This window comes from Lathyrus oleraceus, chromosome 5 (genome assembly GCF_024323335.1).
Source record: "Lathyrus oleraceus cultivar Zhongwan6 chromosome 5, CAAS_Psat_ZW6_1.0, whole genome shotgun sequence".
In the NCBI taxonomy this organism is placed as follows: Eukaryota; Viridiplantae; Streptophyta; class Magnoliopsida; order Fabales; family Fabaceae; genus Lathyrus; species Lathyrus oleraceus.
Window position 1 is genome coordinate 596011575 of NC_066583.1, and position 14159 is coordinate 596025733.

At 40.0% G+C, this 14159-nt stretch overlaps 1 protein-coding gene and 1 non-coding gene across 2 annotated transcripts; one reads left to right on the top strand and one right to left on the bottom strand.

Moving 5' to 3' along the window:
• The first annotated feature begins 5087 nt into the window (after positions 1-5087).
• On the top strand, positions 5088-7640 carry LOC127082296 (uncharacterized). The gene is made up of 3 exons (XM_051022529.1): positions 5088-5428; positions 5594-6473; positions 7326-7640. Exons 1-3 carry the CDS (start codon positions 5088-5090, stop codon positions 7638-7640), a joined length of 1536 nt encoding a protein of 511 aa, XP_050878486.1.
• A 3896-nt stretch (positions 7641-11536) lies between these two features.
• On the bottom strand, positions 11537-11643 carry LOC127089155 (small nucleolar RNA R71). The gene has a single exon (XR_007790927.1). It is a non-coding gene; the product is annotated as a small nucleolar RNA R71 (small nucleolar RNA).
• Positions 11644-14159: the final 2516 nt, after the last annotated feature.

Consider the following 14159-nt stretch of genomic DNA (forward strand, 5'->3'; position numbering starts at 1 on the left):
GAAACATATTTTGTTTCAAGACGAAGCAAAGCAATGTTTCGTCCACTTGAACGTGTGAGCAAGCTTGCGACGTTGCCCGCGAATGTTGATTTGTAAATCCATTCGGCCGTGATGTTAACATCCCCTTCTCCACTTGTTTTGGGTAGTCCAACAATGTTTTCGTCGATTGCCACAAAGTAGCTTTCGCTAAAATCGAGCAACAAAGAAATAATTTTCTACCCAGAATTACGTAAGCTTTGAGTTCTCTATTGCACCTGGAGATATGTAGGAGCAGGATTCGTAAATCTTGTCAGGCCCATTAATAAAAAACTTAGGTTTAGTCCCCTTCGTTGCAAAATTCCAAAAACATTCTTCTCTCTTCCATTCTTTCTTTCCCACCTAATAACTTGAGGAAGCCTAACATTTTAAACTAACACTAACGCGCAGAACTAACCTAACGGTTCCCATTGAGTACAATGGACGTGAGGGGTGCTAATACATTCCCCTTGCGTAATCGACTCCTGAACCCTGATTTGGTTGCGACAACCATAATCATTGTCGTTCTTTCTTGGGTTTTATCGATATTTCCCCTTTCCTTTTTAGGAATAAATAAATTTTGATGGCGACTCTGTTCAGTCCATCATTGCGAGCGTGTGATTGCGTTTCGCTAGGTCGTGTCTCTCATTTTTTTCGAGGTACGACAGATGGCAACTCTGCTGGGGACACGTTTCCCTAAGTGAGTCAAGCCTAGTTAGGACGTTTGTGTGCCTTTGTTTGTTTACTTGTGTGGATTTTCTTTATTTCTTTTGTTATCTTTATGGTTATATTGATATATCTGTTGTATTTTGGTTCCATTGTGATATTGGTATTTGGATATACTGATTGTAAACCATGTGGGAAAGACTCTATACCCGAGTCTAGAGTGGAAAGACATAAGATAGGACGATGGTTGAGTAGTACAGACTCCCGAGGTGAATACTTCGTAAGAGTCGGTATGAGAACCTCACTTGGAGTAGATCCTTTTGCAAATATTGTCGCCCGAGTTGAATACTTCGTAAGCTTCAATATTTCAAAGGGGTCCATCAGTCTAAGGACTTTTAGAACATTGAACCTTTGGCCAACTAGGAATGATGGTTGCATAGTATGGATTCTCGAGGTGAATACTTCATAAGAATCGGTACGAGAACCTCGCTCAGAATAGATTCTCTAGATGAAGTTGATGATCGGAAAGTATTTTCCGTTAGCGTCAAACATTCTTTTGAATCCATGACTCTGAGAACCCTGTCTAGAACCAAGTCGATGGTTGCGTAGTACGGACTCCCGAGGTGAATACTTCGTAAGAGTCGGTACGAGAACCTCACCCAGAATAGATTCCCTTGATGGAGTTTATGACCGAAAAGCATTTTCCGTAAGCATCAAATATTCTTGTGAATCAGTGACTCTAGGGGTCCTTTGTAACAAAACCCTAGATCATACCCGGTGAGAACCCCGTTTTGGAAAGCAATCAGATTTATCCATACCTTGGACCTTTGAACATGTACTAAAAAAACATTGCATCCATCTATTCATTCCATACGCAGAAAAAGCAAAACTCTTAGTTTGTTTCACATTGTTTCAGGAATTCAAGACTTGTTAGCAAAATGAATCCTGAGAGAAGAAGCACTTTTCAGTTCAAATACAAGAAAGTGGACCTTGCCAGCCTGCAGAAGTTGAGTGCCAAAGTGACACCGATCAAACTCAACAACTTTGTGCAAGACAATGGAAGAATTCTGAACATCTTAGATGAGAAGATGGACATGATGATTTCAGTGACTATTGCTCAGTTCTATGGTCCACCTCTATGTTGTTTCACATTCTCTGACTTCCAGTTGGCTCCTACCTTGGAAGAGTTTGATAGGATTGTAGGCCGGAATTTTAAGGATCATAATCCATTTCCTAAGTTTGATGAAGGTATTCCTACCAAGAGGATAACTTTAGCTTTGGGTTTGAAGGTTTCTGAAGTCGTGGACAATTGGGATGTGAAGGGAACTTTCAATGGTTTTTCTAGAAATTTTTTGGAAGATCAAGCTAAGAAGATGGAAAAATAGGGGAATTGGAAAGCTATTTATGCCGTGTTAGTCGTGGACAATTGAGGATGTTATTGTTAGCATTGGATATTTTATCAATATACCTTTGATAGGAACCAAGGGTTGCATCAACTACAACCCCGTGTTATCTTTGAGGCAGCATGGTTACCCTATGAATGGCCCTCCGAGAGCTGAAGCTTTAGAACCCTTCATCTTGCACAGTGTTGAAGCAGATCACCCCATGGTGAAGAAGATCAAGAGGTCATGGCAAGCAATTATCAGAAAGGGTAAAGAATTGGGTAAGAGAAATGTCATCGCTCGAGAGACCTATACTTGTTGTGTGAGAGAGAGGGTTCAAATGGTTAAACTCCCTTTTCCATTTGAACCTTCTATCTATCCGTTGGTTCCTGAGCCAGAACCCATATTACCTGAAGATATGGAGAAGCTGAATGCCCATATCAAGGAGGTGGAATTGGAGAATATTGACTTGAGGAATAAGCTCGGCCGAGTCTTGGTAGAGAATGGAAATTTTAAAGATAGTCAGCAGAATAAGGACAAAGAACTTGAAATTTACAACAAAAGGGCCAGGGAGTCTGAGGCAAGGAAAGAAAAGTTCGGGCAAGTGCTCTATGGTACTAAGTCTGTGTTCAAGATGAAGGAGGAAGAGTTGGATAAAGCTGTACTCCGGATCCAAAAGCTCAACAAAACTCTGGAAATGAAGAGGGAAGCCCGTCTGATTTCTGAGATTCAGACCCATGAACTTGAGAACATCATTCAGAAGTACAAGGATGCTTGGGAATGTGAGAAGTTGAGGACTGAAGAGTCGGAAAGTGTTTATACATGTTTGAACTATCAGTTGGAACAAGCCGATGCTAGGATCCAGGCACTTGAGGGTATGGATCAGGATGTTGCTTATCTAATGTTGCTGAGTGAGTGCAGATACTGGAGAAACCTCTATAGGGACATAGAGGTAACCAAGGCTGAAGACTTATGCATCATTCAAGACCTCCAAGGACTTTACACTGAGTGGAAGGGAAAGTTTCTGAGGCTATCCAGATTTGCAAATTCCATCATGCAAGAGTTACCTGAGAATTTGCAAGAAGTTGATTGGTGCATGTGTCCAGAGAATACTCCCCATCAAGTTTTTAATTTCATTAAATTTTGTAAGGTGATGTTGGAGGGGCTGACTACCGACCTTGCTACGGTTCGGAAGACCCATATGTTGTAGGCATTTTGTTTGTATTTGAACTTTGTTCTAAATTAATGCAAATCGCTTTTGGGATTCATTTTATTGTGTTTTATTGCTTTATTGCTTTAAATACTTGCGAACAAATGATGTGGCATTTCTGAAATGAATAACTAAAGCTAACTAAGGGTTTTGCAAACAAGATGCGTCCATACATGCATTCATACATTTTCAAAATAGAGTCTCACTCCGTCCTTTATTCCTCCAGTTTCACATTGAATCTTTAACACCCGTACAATACTCGCGCCTAAGCAAGACAAAGGATGGATGAACAAGAGCAAGAGAGTGCCCGAGTTAGAGCTGAATTAGATGAGATCAAGGGAGGCATGTCCCGGATGAGAGAAATGCTACAAGCTTTGACTTTCAGATTTGAAGCTCCACAAGCGACCGTGATTTCGGAGATCACGGGCCCAACAGTCGAAGTCCAACTTCAGAGGTCTTTACCTTCAACCCTACCTCCATATGGGTTACCTTACGACTTCATCCCTCGAGCACAAGTAGTGCATGACATGGGGAAATCTGTCCAATAAGCTGTGCCATTACCGGTTTACACCGATGCACGCCCAATTGTCCACATTGTTGCTCCACTAGCTGCTTATGTTAGGCCTGTTCCACACTTTGAAGATCAACATCATCTGTATCAGACTGCCGAATCAACCGTTAGTGGTGATGAAGTGAGATTTGAAGATTTCAAAGAAGTAAAGGAGAATATGCAACTCCTTGAGAAGAAGTTCTGAGCATTGGAAGGAGACCACGTCTTTGGTTCTGCTGCCAAAGAAATGTGCCTTGTATCTGAGTTGGTACTTCCAACTAAGTTCAAAACACCAGATTTTGAAAAATACAAGTGGCATACTTACCCAAAGAGCCATCTCATCATGTATTACCATAAAATGGCTGCTCACGTGGAAGACGACAAGCTGATGATCCACTGTTTCCAAGATAGCTTGAGTGGGGCTCCTTCCAAGTGTCTGGATCAATGTAGGATCAGATGCTTCTAAGACCTATCAAACACGTTCATCAAACACTACAAATACAACATGGACATGGCGCCTGATAGAACACAACTACAAAGCCTGTTCCAGCATGATAAAGAGTCCTTCAAGGAATATGCTCAGAGATGGAGGGAATTGGCTTCTCAAGTTGAACCACCTTTTGCCGAAAAGGAACTTGCTGAACTATTCATTGACATTGTCCAACCCCAATTCTACGAGAAGATGGTTGGAAGTGCTTCCTTGGGATTCTCCGAGCTTGTTGCTATAGGAGCTCTTGTTGAGTATGGCTTAAGAAATGGTAAACTTGTAGTTGTGGCCGGAACTTCAAGTGTTAATCCGAAGAAGTTCTCTGGAGGGTTTCCCAAAAAGAAAGAAGGTGAAACCAATGTTGTGTCTATTGGCCAAGGAAGAGCCCTTCCAAGACGAAGACAACAACAATATTCACAACAACAATATTAACAACAACCTTTTCCCTATCAGCAGCCTATATATCCCATTCAGTATGCCCCGCAACCGTACATAGCTGACGTGACGCCCGCCTTCAATCAACAACCTGCTCAGACTTATCAACCATCTCCAATTTATCGACCAACTCCTGCTCAACAACGTGCTCCTGTTCCCCCAGTTTATCAGCAGGCACCAGCAGCTCCTGTCTATCAAAAACCGAGAGCTCAAGCTCCAAGACAAAATGCTCTGAATCAGAACAGGAGGTAGGGGGATAGGGAAACCTTCAATCCAATTCCAATGTCATATTTTGAGCTTTATCCCTCTCTGTTACAAAAGGGTTAGGTGGTTCCTAGACCTATGGGACCTCCACTTGATCGTCTGCCTCCATGGTACAACCCTAATGCACATTGTCCTTTTCATGAAGGTGCCCCCGAGCATGACCTGGAGGGTTGCTATGCTTTGAAGCTTACGGTTCGCGAGCTGATTGATAGCAAGATTTTTTCTTTTAGGGATATGGGACCAAACGTAGAGAATAATCCTATTCCTCCCCATGGAGACCCTAAAGTGAATGCAATTGAAGATGCCTCTGATGGTGGTATGGTTGAGAAGGTGGATGATGTTAAGACTCCTTTGGCAGCATTCCACGCCCGATTGTTGGAAGTTGGCCTGATTGATGCTTGTCATGACAACTGTGAAGAGTGTGCCACACACCCAAGGGAATGTCAGGTGGTACATGATAATATTCAAGACTTGATGAATAAAGAAATGCTTCAAATCTCCAGTGTTACAAGGAATTAAGATGTGTCGGTAATTGAACCTTGTTTTAATTTATCTGAACCGGTTGAAATCCCTTACTATAGTAGGAGACTGGTGCCTGCGAATAGTCATTTGTCACCTGTTGAGATTTGTATGCCTACGCCGTTTTCGTATGAAAGCACCAAGGTTGTGCCTTGGAGATATGAGGTTATCGTTGTGGATAAGATCGTTGAAGGAAGTGCAGACGGTGAAGTGACAGAAGATGTGAATGAGGACGTCACCAATATTACAGGAATGAGCAGAATGACCTGTAGTGGTCAAATTTATACGCCTGAATTCAATGTGACTCCTAAAGTTCCAGTGAAGGAATCTACAGTTATAGCTCCTACTAAAGAACCCGAAGTGGTCCAATCTGAAGATGCTGTTGAATTCTTGAAATTGATCAAGAGAAGCGACTACAAAGTTGTGGATCAGCTGCATCAGACACCATCTAAGATCTCCATTTTGTCTTTGCTTTTGAACTCCCAAGCCCATAGGGAGGCCTTGTTGAAGGTGCTTGCCCAAGCTCATGTAACACAAAGCATACCAGTAGATCAGCTTGATGGGGTGGTTGCAAACATCACAGCTTGCAATACTTTAAGCTTTAGTGGAGAGGAATTACCTGAGGATGGACAAAATCACAATCGTGCTCTCCATATCTCAGTGAAGTGCAAAGATGATGCTTTGGTAAGAGTTTTGGTTGATACTGGATCTTCTTTGAATGTGATGCCAAAGAGAACACTTGCCAAGTTGTCTTATCAAGGACCAACCATGAAGCCCAATGCCTTGATAGTGAAAGCTTTTGATGGTTCCCGGAGAACCGTAATTAGAGAGGTAGAATTGCCCATATTGATTGGCCCTCATATAATCCCGATTACTTTCCAAATCATGGATATTAATCTGGCATATAGCTGCTTATTGGCGCGTCCCTGGATTCATGCTGCAGGGGTAGTTACCTCCACTTTACATCAGAAAATGAAGTTTGTAGTGGACAATCAGTTGATCATCATTTTTGGAGAGGAGGACTTTATGGTCAGTCACTTTTCATCCTTCAGGTATATCGAGGCTGATGAGGAAGCTTTGGAAACTTCTTTCCAAGCTCTTGAAATAGCCAAATGAAGAACCAGTGGAAATAGTCAACCTTGGCATAGAGGAAGAGAAGAAAGAAGTCAAAGTCGGGACCACACTTAAAGCAAGCGTCAAAGAGAGATTGGTTAAGCTGCTACAAGAATATGTGGATGTATTCGCATGGTCATACCAGGATATGCCAGGCCTGGCCACGACATCGTTGAGCACAAGCTGCCGCTTCAGCCAGACTGCCCGCCAGTAAAACAGAAACTCCAAAGAACAAGACCAGATATGACTCTGAAGATTCATGAAGAAGTCAAACGACAATTTTACGTTGGTTTCCTCGTAGTGGAGAAGTACCCACAATGGGTAGCTAATATTGTACCTGTGCCTAAGAAGGATGGCAAGGTGAGGATGCGTGTTAACTATAGGGATCTGAACAAAGCTAGTCCATAGGACGATTTCCCTCTACCACACATTGATACTCTGGTAGACAACACTGCAAGTTTTGTTGTATTCTCCTTTATGGATGGATTTTCTGGATACAATCAAATCAAGATGGATCCAGATGACATGGAGAAGACCACTTTTATTACCCCTTGGGGCACGTTTTTCTATAAGGTGATGCATTTCAGACTCAAAAATGTTGGGGCAACTTACCAAAGAGCTATGGTCACTCTTTTCCATAAGGAGATAGAGGTCTATGTCGATGACATGATCATTAAATCTCAGAATGAAGAATATCATATGAACCATCTAAAGAAGTTGTTTGAACACCTCAGAAAGTTTAGACTAAGATTAAACTCTGCAAAATGTACATTTGGTGTTCGTTCGGGGAAGTTGCTTGATTTCATCGTTAGTCAACAAGGAATTGAGGTGGACCCTGACAAGGTCCGAGCTATACAAGAAATGTCTGCTCCACGCACCGAGCGAGAAGTTAGAGGTTTACTTGGATGTTTGAATTACATCTCAAGGTTTATCTCACACATGACAGCCATGTGTGATCCTATCTTCAAATTGCTTCGAAAAGATCAAGCTATTGAATGAAATTCTGATTGTCAGAGTGCTTTCGAGAAGATCTGCCAATACTTGCAAGAGCCTCCTATTCTGATTCCACTGGTCCTAGGAAAGCCATTAATCATGTATCTAAATGTTCTCGAATGGTCAATGGGATGTGTGCTGGGGAAACATGACGAAACTGGTCGAAAAGAACATGCTATTTACTATCTGAGCAAAAATTTTACCGATTGTGAAATTCGATATTCGCTTTTGGAGAAAACTTGTTGCGCGCTAGCATGGGCTGCTCGTCGTTTGAGGCAGTATATGATTTGTCATACTACCTTATTGATCTCAAAAATGGATCCAATAAAGTATATCTTTGAGAAACCTGCTTTGACTAGAAGACTTGCCTGTTGGCAGATGCTCTTGTCAGAGTACGACATCCAGTACGTAACCTATAAAGCAATCAAGGGAAGTGTTTTAGCAGATTATCTCGCTCATCAACCAGTTGAAGAGTATCAACCATTGAAGTTTGATTTCCCTGATGAGGATATAATGGTGATAAAGGATTGTGAGATCCTACCCCCAGATGAAGGACCAGAACCAAGATCTCGATGGAAGCTCGCGTTCGATGGTTCCTCCAATTACAGTGGTCATGGTGTGGGAGTTGTTTTGATGAATCCAAATGGTGGCTTTACCCCTTTCATAGCAAGGTTGTGCTTTGATTGTACGAATAATGTCGCAGAGTATGAAGCTTGCATCATTAGTATTCAAGCCGCAATTGATCTTCGAATCAAGATCCTTGAGGTGTATGAAGACTCGGCCTTGGTGATCTATCAGGTCAAAGGTGAATGGGAAACTCGTGATGCGAAGTTGATCCCGTATCGGGCTCATGTTGTAAAGATGATAGAATACTTTGACGATATCACTTTCCATCACATCTCAAGAGTGGAAAATCAAGTGGCTGACGCTCTGGCAACATTGGCATCAATGTACCAAGTCAGATTCTGTAATGAAGCTCCAGTTATTCGAATAGAGCGAAGAGATGAGCCTGCTTACTGCCAATTGATTGAAGAAGAAATTGATGGTAAACCATGTTTTCATGACATCAAGCGCTATCTACTAAGTCAAGAGTATCCAGAAGATGCTACATTGTTGGATAAGAAAATGCTGAGGAGGTTATCATCCAAATTCTTGTTGAGTAATGATGTGCTTTACAAGAGAAACCATGACATGGTTCTGCTCAGATGCGTGGATAGACACGAAGCAAACATGTTAATAAAGGAGATTCATGAAGGATCCTTTGGAACCCATGCTAATGGACATACCATGGCCAAGAAAATTTTTAGAGCTGGCAATTACTGGTTAACCATGGAGTCTGATTGTTTCAGCTATGCAAGAAAATGCCATAAATGCCAAATTTATGCTGACAAAGTACATGTACCGCCAACACTGCTGAATGTTTTGACATCACCTTGGCCCTTCTCAATGTGGGGCATCGACATGATTGGTGTTATATAGCCTAAGGCGTCCAATGGTCATCGCTTCATCCTGGTTGCCATCGATTACTTTACTAAGTGGGTAGAGGCTGCTTCCTACACCAATGTGAGAAGACATATGGTCGCTCGTTTTATCAAGAAGGAGATTATCTGCCGCTATGGAATCCTAAGCAAGATCATCACCGAAAATGGTTCAAACTTGAACAACAAGACAATGAAAGAATTATATGAGAGTTTCAAGATTGACCACCATAATTCTTCTCCATATCGTCCAAAGATGAACGGTGTTGTTGAAGCTTGATAACGTGAAAACGTATCGTATTTTTGGCTCCATATGCATTGCTTTTTACTCGATTAACACTTATTATTACGCAGTATTTTATGTTTATTGCAGGTATTTATAGATTAAAAGGTTTACCGCAAGCAAAATAGAAAATAGCAAAAAAGGAAAGAAAAAGGGAAGGAAAAGAGAAGAAAATGAGGTTTTCAAAGGGATAATGTGTCACCAAAGAAAATGGGCTTATGGCGCCAATTATCCAAGGAGTGTGGCGCCTGCCACATGGGCCCAAGAAGTAGGTGGCGCCTACCACTAACCCTTGAGAAGTGGCAAACGGTTGCTACAAAGGTGGCGCTCGCCACTCATCATGAAGCTAGGGTTGTGGCAACCGCCACAACCTAGTCTTCCTACATTTCCTCCACTTTTTTAGCCACAATTGCCACTACCTTTGCTACAAATGAGGAATATGAAAAATATATATAGTGAACCTCTCAGAGTCGCACGATCTCTCTTTTCTTCCAGTTTTTAAGCTATGATTATTTTTTTAGTCAGAATTATTTTCTTTTAGTTTTCTAGGCAGTTTTCTTACTTTGTAAAAGTGATAGTTCTCCACATCGGGGACTATTGCGATTTATTATTTACACATTTGGATTCAATTGTAACGGTTATTCATTGTCGAAGCCTGCCGGAATTATTTTAATCGAAGATTCAAGATTCAGTTCCAGTTCTTAAATTGCAATCCAGGTTTATTATTGATTACTGTTTTATTTATTTATGCCTTACTGTATGTTTAATTCCCCAATTGCCATGTCTGTTACCGGATCTATGTCCGGCTAAACCCTTAGGTATCGATATGTAAAGACCGTCGAAACGACAGGATTCAATAAATAATTGGTGTTAGTTTTTATAAAACTTATTTTTCCGGTTTTAGTTTCTTATTTTAATCAAACTGTTTTTCGTACGAGAGTACAAAACAAACCAAGGTTACGGTCAACAAGAACGAGAGTTTGAGATTTTAACCAGGTTGTTGAAACTAGGCATTGATCCTAAACACAGCGAGAGCGCTTTAGGATTAATTATACTTTATCAATATTCAAAAAATACTTTTAAATTCAAAATGAGACCGCGAGAGCCAAGCATTCTGGTTTAGAAGTATGGTCAGAGTCAATAAAAACGAGAGTGTGAGACTAAGTCCTTTCTATAAATAATTTCTACTGAAGAATATTTTAACCAATAAGATTACATCAACTATCTATCAAATCCCCGAAGTTTGATGTATTACATACCGATATCCCCTATATCTCATATTACTATTCTATTTATGTTATAGTTATTTCTCTTCATCCCTCCAATCATAGAACAATCATCAGCCTTAGATTTACATAGCAACATTAGACCATGATATTTTCGATTATTAGTCCTTATGGGTTCGATAATCTTTAAAACTACACGATAGGACTATGCACTTGTAGTCACGATTCACATAGACTCACTAAGTCGCGATCGAGTTTTTGGCGTCGTTGCCGGGGACTAATTTAATCGATATTGTAACTCTAGCGTTACCCAGTATAAACTAAGGCAATAATTCTTTTTCCCTTTCTACAATTGTTGAGTGTATGCCAAGTACTCGCTCCCAAGGCGAGAAATTAAAGCTACTATTCGACGAACTCGAGCGTTATCTTAGATTAGAACGCCGGATACGAGACTTGATATGGGAACATCGTATCAAGCTAAATCTTCCTGACCTTAACATTCCTACTTCTGAATCAGTTATTCAATCAGAGATGGCCGAAGGAGGGCAAAACCGTCCTTTTAAGTATTATTCAATCCCTTCACAGGATGAACCACATAACATCATCGTTTCCCTTGCGATTGAAGCCAATAATTTTGAACTAAAACCCTCACTATTGTCAGCCGTACAGCAAAAGTAGTTTTCAGGTAGTCCCACGGTGGACCCGAACCTACACTTGTCAGTATTTTTGCAATACGCAGACACGGTGAAAGCTAATGGTGTCAGCCCAGAAGCTATAAGACTCCGTCTTTTCCCATGTTCATTAAGAGATAGAGCTAAAGCTTGGCTCCAGTCTCTACCATCCAACTCTGTCACTATGTGGAACAAGTTGAAGAAAGTCTTCTTAGCCCGATATTTCCCACCTAGTATGACGGCTATGCTAAGATCCCAAATAAACAGGTTTAAACAAAAGGATAATGAATCATTTTTTGAAGCTTGAGAGAGATACAAAGACATGATGTGGCTATGCCAACATCACGGTCTAGAAGAATGGCTGATAATCCACACCTTTTATAACGGTCTCTTGTACAATACAAGATTGACAATAGACGTCGCCGTAGGTGGCGCATTGATGGATAAACCATACAATGAGGTCTACCAACTAATTGAAAGTATGGCCCAGAATCAATACCAATACGGAAGCGAAAGAACGTCTATAGAGAAACCTCAACCGAAGGGTGGCATGTACGAATTAAGTAGTCTTGACCATGTCAACGCCAAGGTAGATGCCCTGACTCAAAAGATAGACAGCTTGACCATAACACCAACAGCCACTGTGGCTGCTGTAGCACCAAACTGCGAGATATACGGAGTTCAAGGGCATACTGCCCCAGAATGTCAACTCTTGACAAGAACATCCACAGACCAGGTGAACTATGCTCAAGGAAACCCTTACTCAAATACCCATAACCCAGGTTGGAAGAACAATCCCAACTTCTCATACAAAAACAATAATGCATTGTATGCACTTAATCAAACACCTGCTGTACCACCATGATATCATAAAGCTGCCACAAAAACCCAAAATGCTCCTAGGAAATCAAACTTAGAAATAATGATGGAAAACTTTATAGCTACCCAAGCCCAAACAAATAAAGATTTCTTAAATCAAAACATACACACTAGTGAGCAAATCAAGCAGTTAGCAAACAAGGTAGACGCATTAGCCATTGATCAGTGCATTTTGGATGTACGTTCTTCCATGTTTGTACTTAAGCATTTCTTCAGGTTGCTTTGATTATTTTTATGTTTTAATGTGTTTTCATAATTTATGTTATTTTTGCACTTATTTAATTTTCGTATTTAATTTTCAGCATTAGCAGCTTTCGCGAGAAAAATAATATCTTGAGCTAGGAGTATCGGATTGAGACGTGCTACCAGTCGATGGAAAGCTAAGAAAAAGATATACAACTTTTGTTCAGAAGTCGAGAGCTGAATCAGACTATAGCAGGGCCAGAAAATTCGTTGAAATTGCAGCATTAGTTTTATTTAAGTTTTGGGTCATTAGTTTTGGGTTTGGGTTATGTTTTTGATCCAGTTGGGTTGTAAACCAAATTCCTTGTTTTCCATATACCTAGCAGCCGCATAATATTAGGATCACCACTATTCACGAAAGACTTGAAAGCTTTGGCAAGAATTCTCATGAAGAACTAATCGATCCAAACAATTTGCTGTATTCGGGTTCCGATACCTTGAGATTTTAGTAATTCTTATTCAGGTTTTTTTATTCCTTTCAATATTAATATATGTATTTTGTTTGCTTAATCCGATTTACATATGCTATATTAATTTAATCCGATTGATTGTGTGATCCTAACTATAGTCACGATTTCGTTTGCTTAATTCTTTATCGAGTCCGTTTAATTCATGTTTCCTTAATTCATGAAACTTAATCTCGTTTGCTTAATTCGGATAATAGGAACATACAACTTATACTATCAATTGCGCTTGTCAGTTGATATTATAATCGAATATGAATAGTTAATCTGCGGTTGGAATTACGATAGTCGATGATAGGCAAAGACCGAATCAGTAAATTGTTGCTAGAGCTTATTTCAATAATCACTTATTTTAATCTATTTTTTTAATTGAATCCTAAACCAACCAAAACCCCATTAATCGTTACTATCATTGGTTAATTCATTCAAGAATCCTTGTGAGAACGATAATCCGAGTCAATTTGTCGTTAACTACGTTTTGTCAAAAATACTCGTTTTTGATCCGCGCGCGACAGCGGATCAAAATTGGCGCCGTTGCCGGGGATTCTTGTCGAATTAGCCAATAGTTTAGTTTTAAGTATTGTGTGTTTTGTTGTTCTGCAATTTCCTGTTATTTTTCCGAATTTTTCTACAGTTTCGCGTTCGGAGTTGCGTCTAGAGTCAGAAAAAACCGGTTTTTAGAAAATTTGTGTTTGATTGTATAAGTTTTTTGCCTACTGGAAGAAGAAAAATCGTGCGATCAATACTCCCTTACTCACTCTGACGTCAAATTTGCCAAATTCCTTGTTTTTCTATTTTTAATTATTTTTTTACTGTTTTCTTAGTGTCGAAAAAATCAAAAAAAAAATCTCAAAATTTTTATTTCACGTCATTAGATTAAGTTTGGTGCTTTTGTATTTTTCTGAATTTATTTTAATCATTTTTCTTCTTTCTATTTGCTTTTGTCTATTTTGGACATAGTTGATATTTCTGTGTTTTTTTTTATTACATGGATGATCAAAGAACATTAAGGCAGTTTGCTGCTCCTGATGTTAATTATAATGACTTTTGTATTGAATATTCTGATGTTTCGGTTCCTTTTGAATTGAAATCTGGTTTAATACACTTGTTTCCAAGGTTTAGTGGTCTTGCAGATGAGGATCCACATGAGCATCTGAAGGAAGTTGAGGTTGTGTGCTCTGCACCTTCTGGACCTTCACTAGAAGATATTGTCAAACAAATGGCTGCAAATAATCTCCAGTTTCAACAACAAGTAGATTCTACTTTAAAGACTTTGCAAAC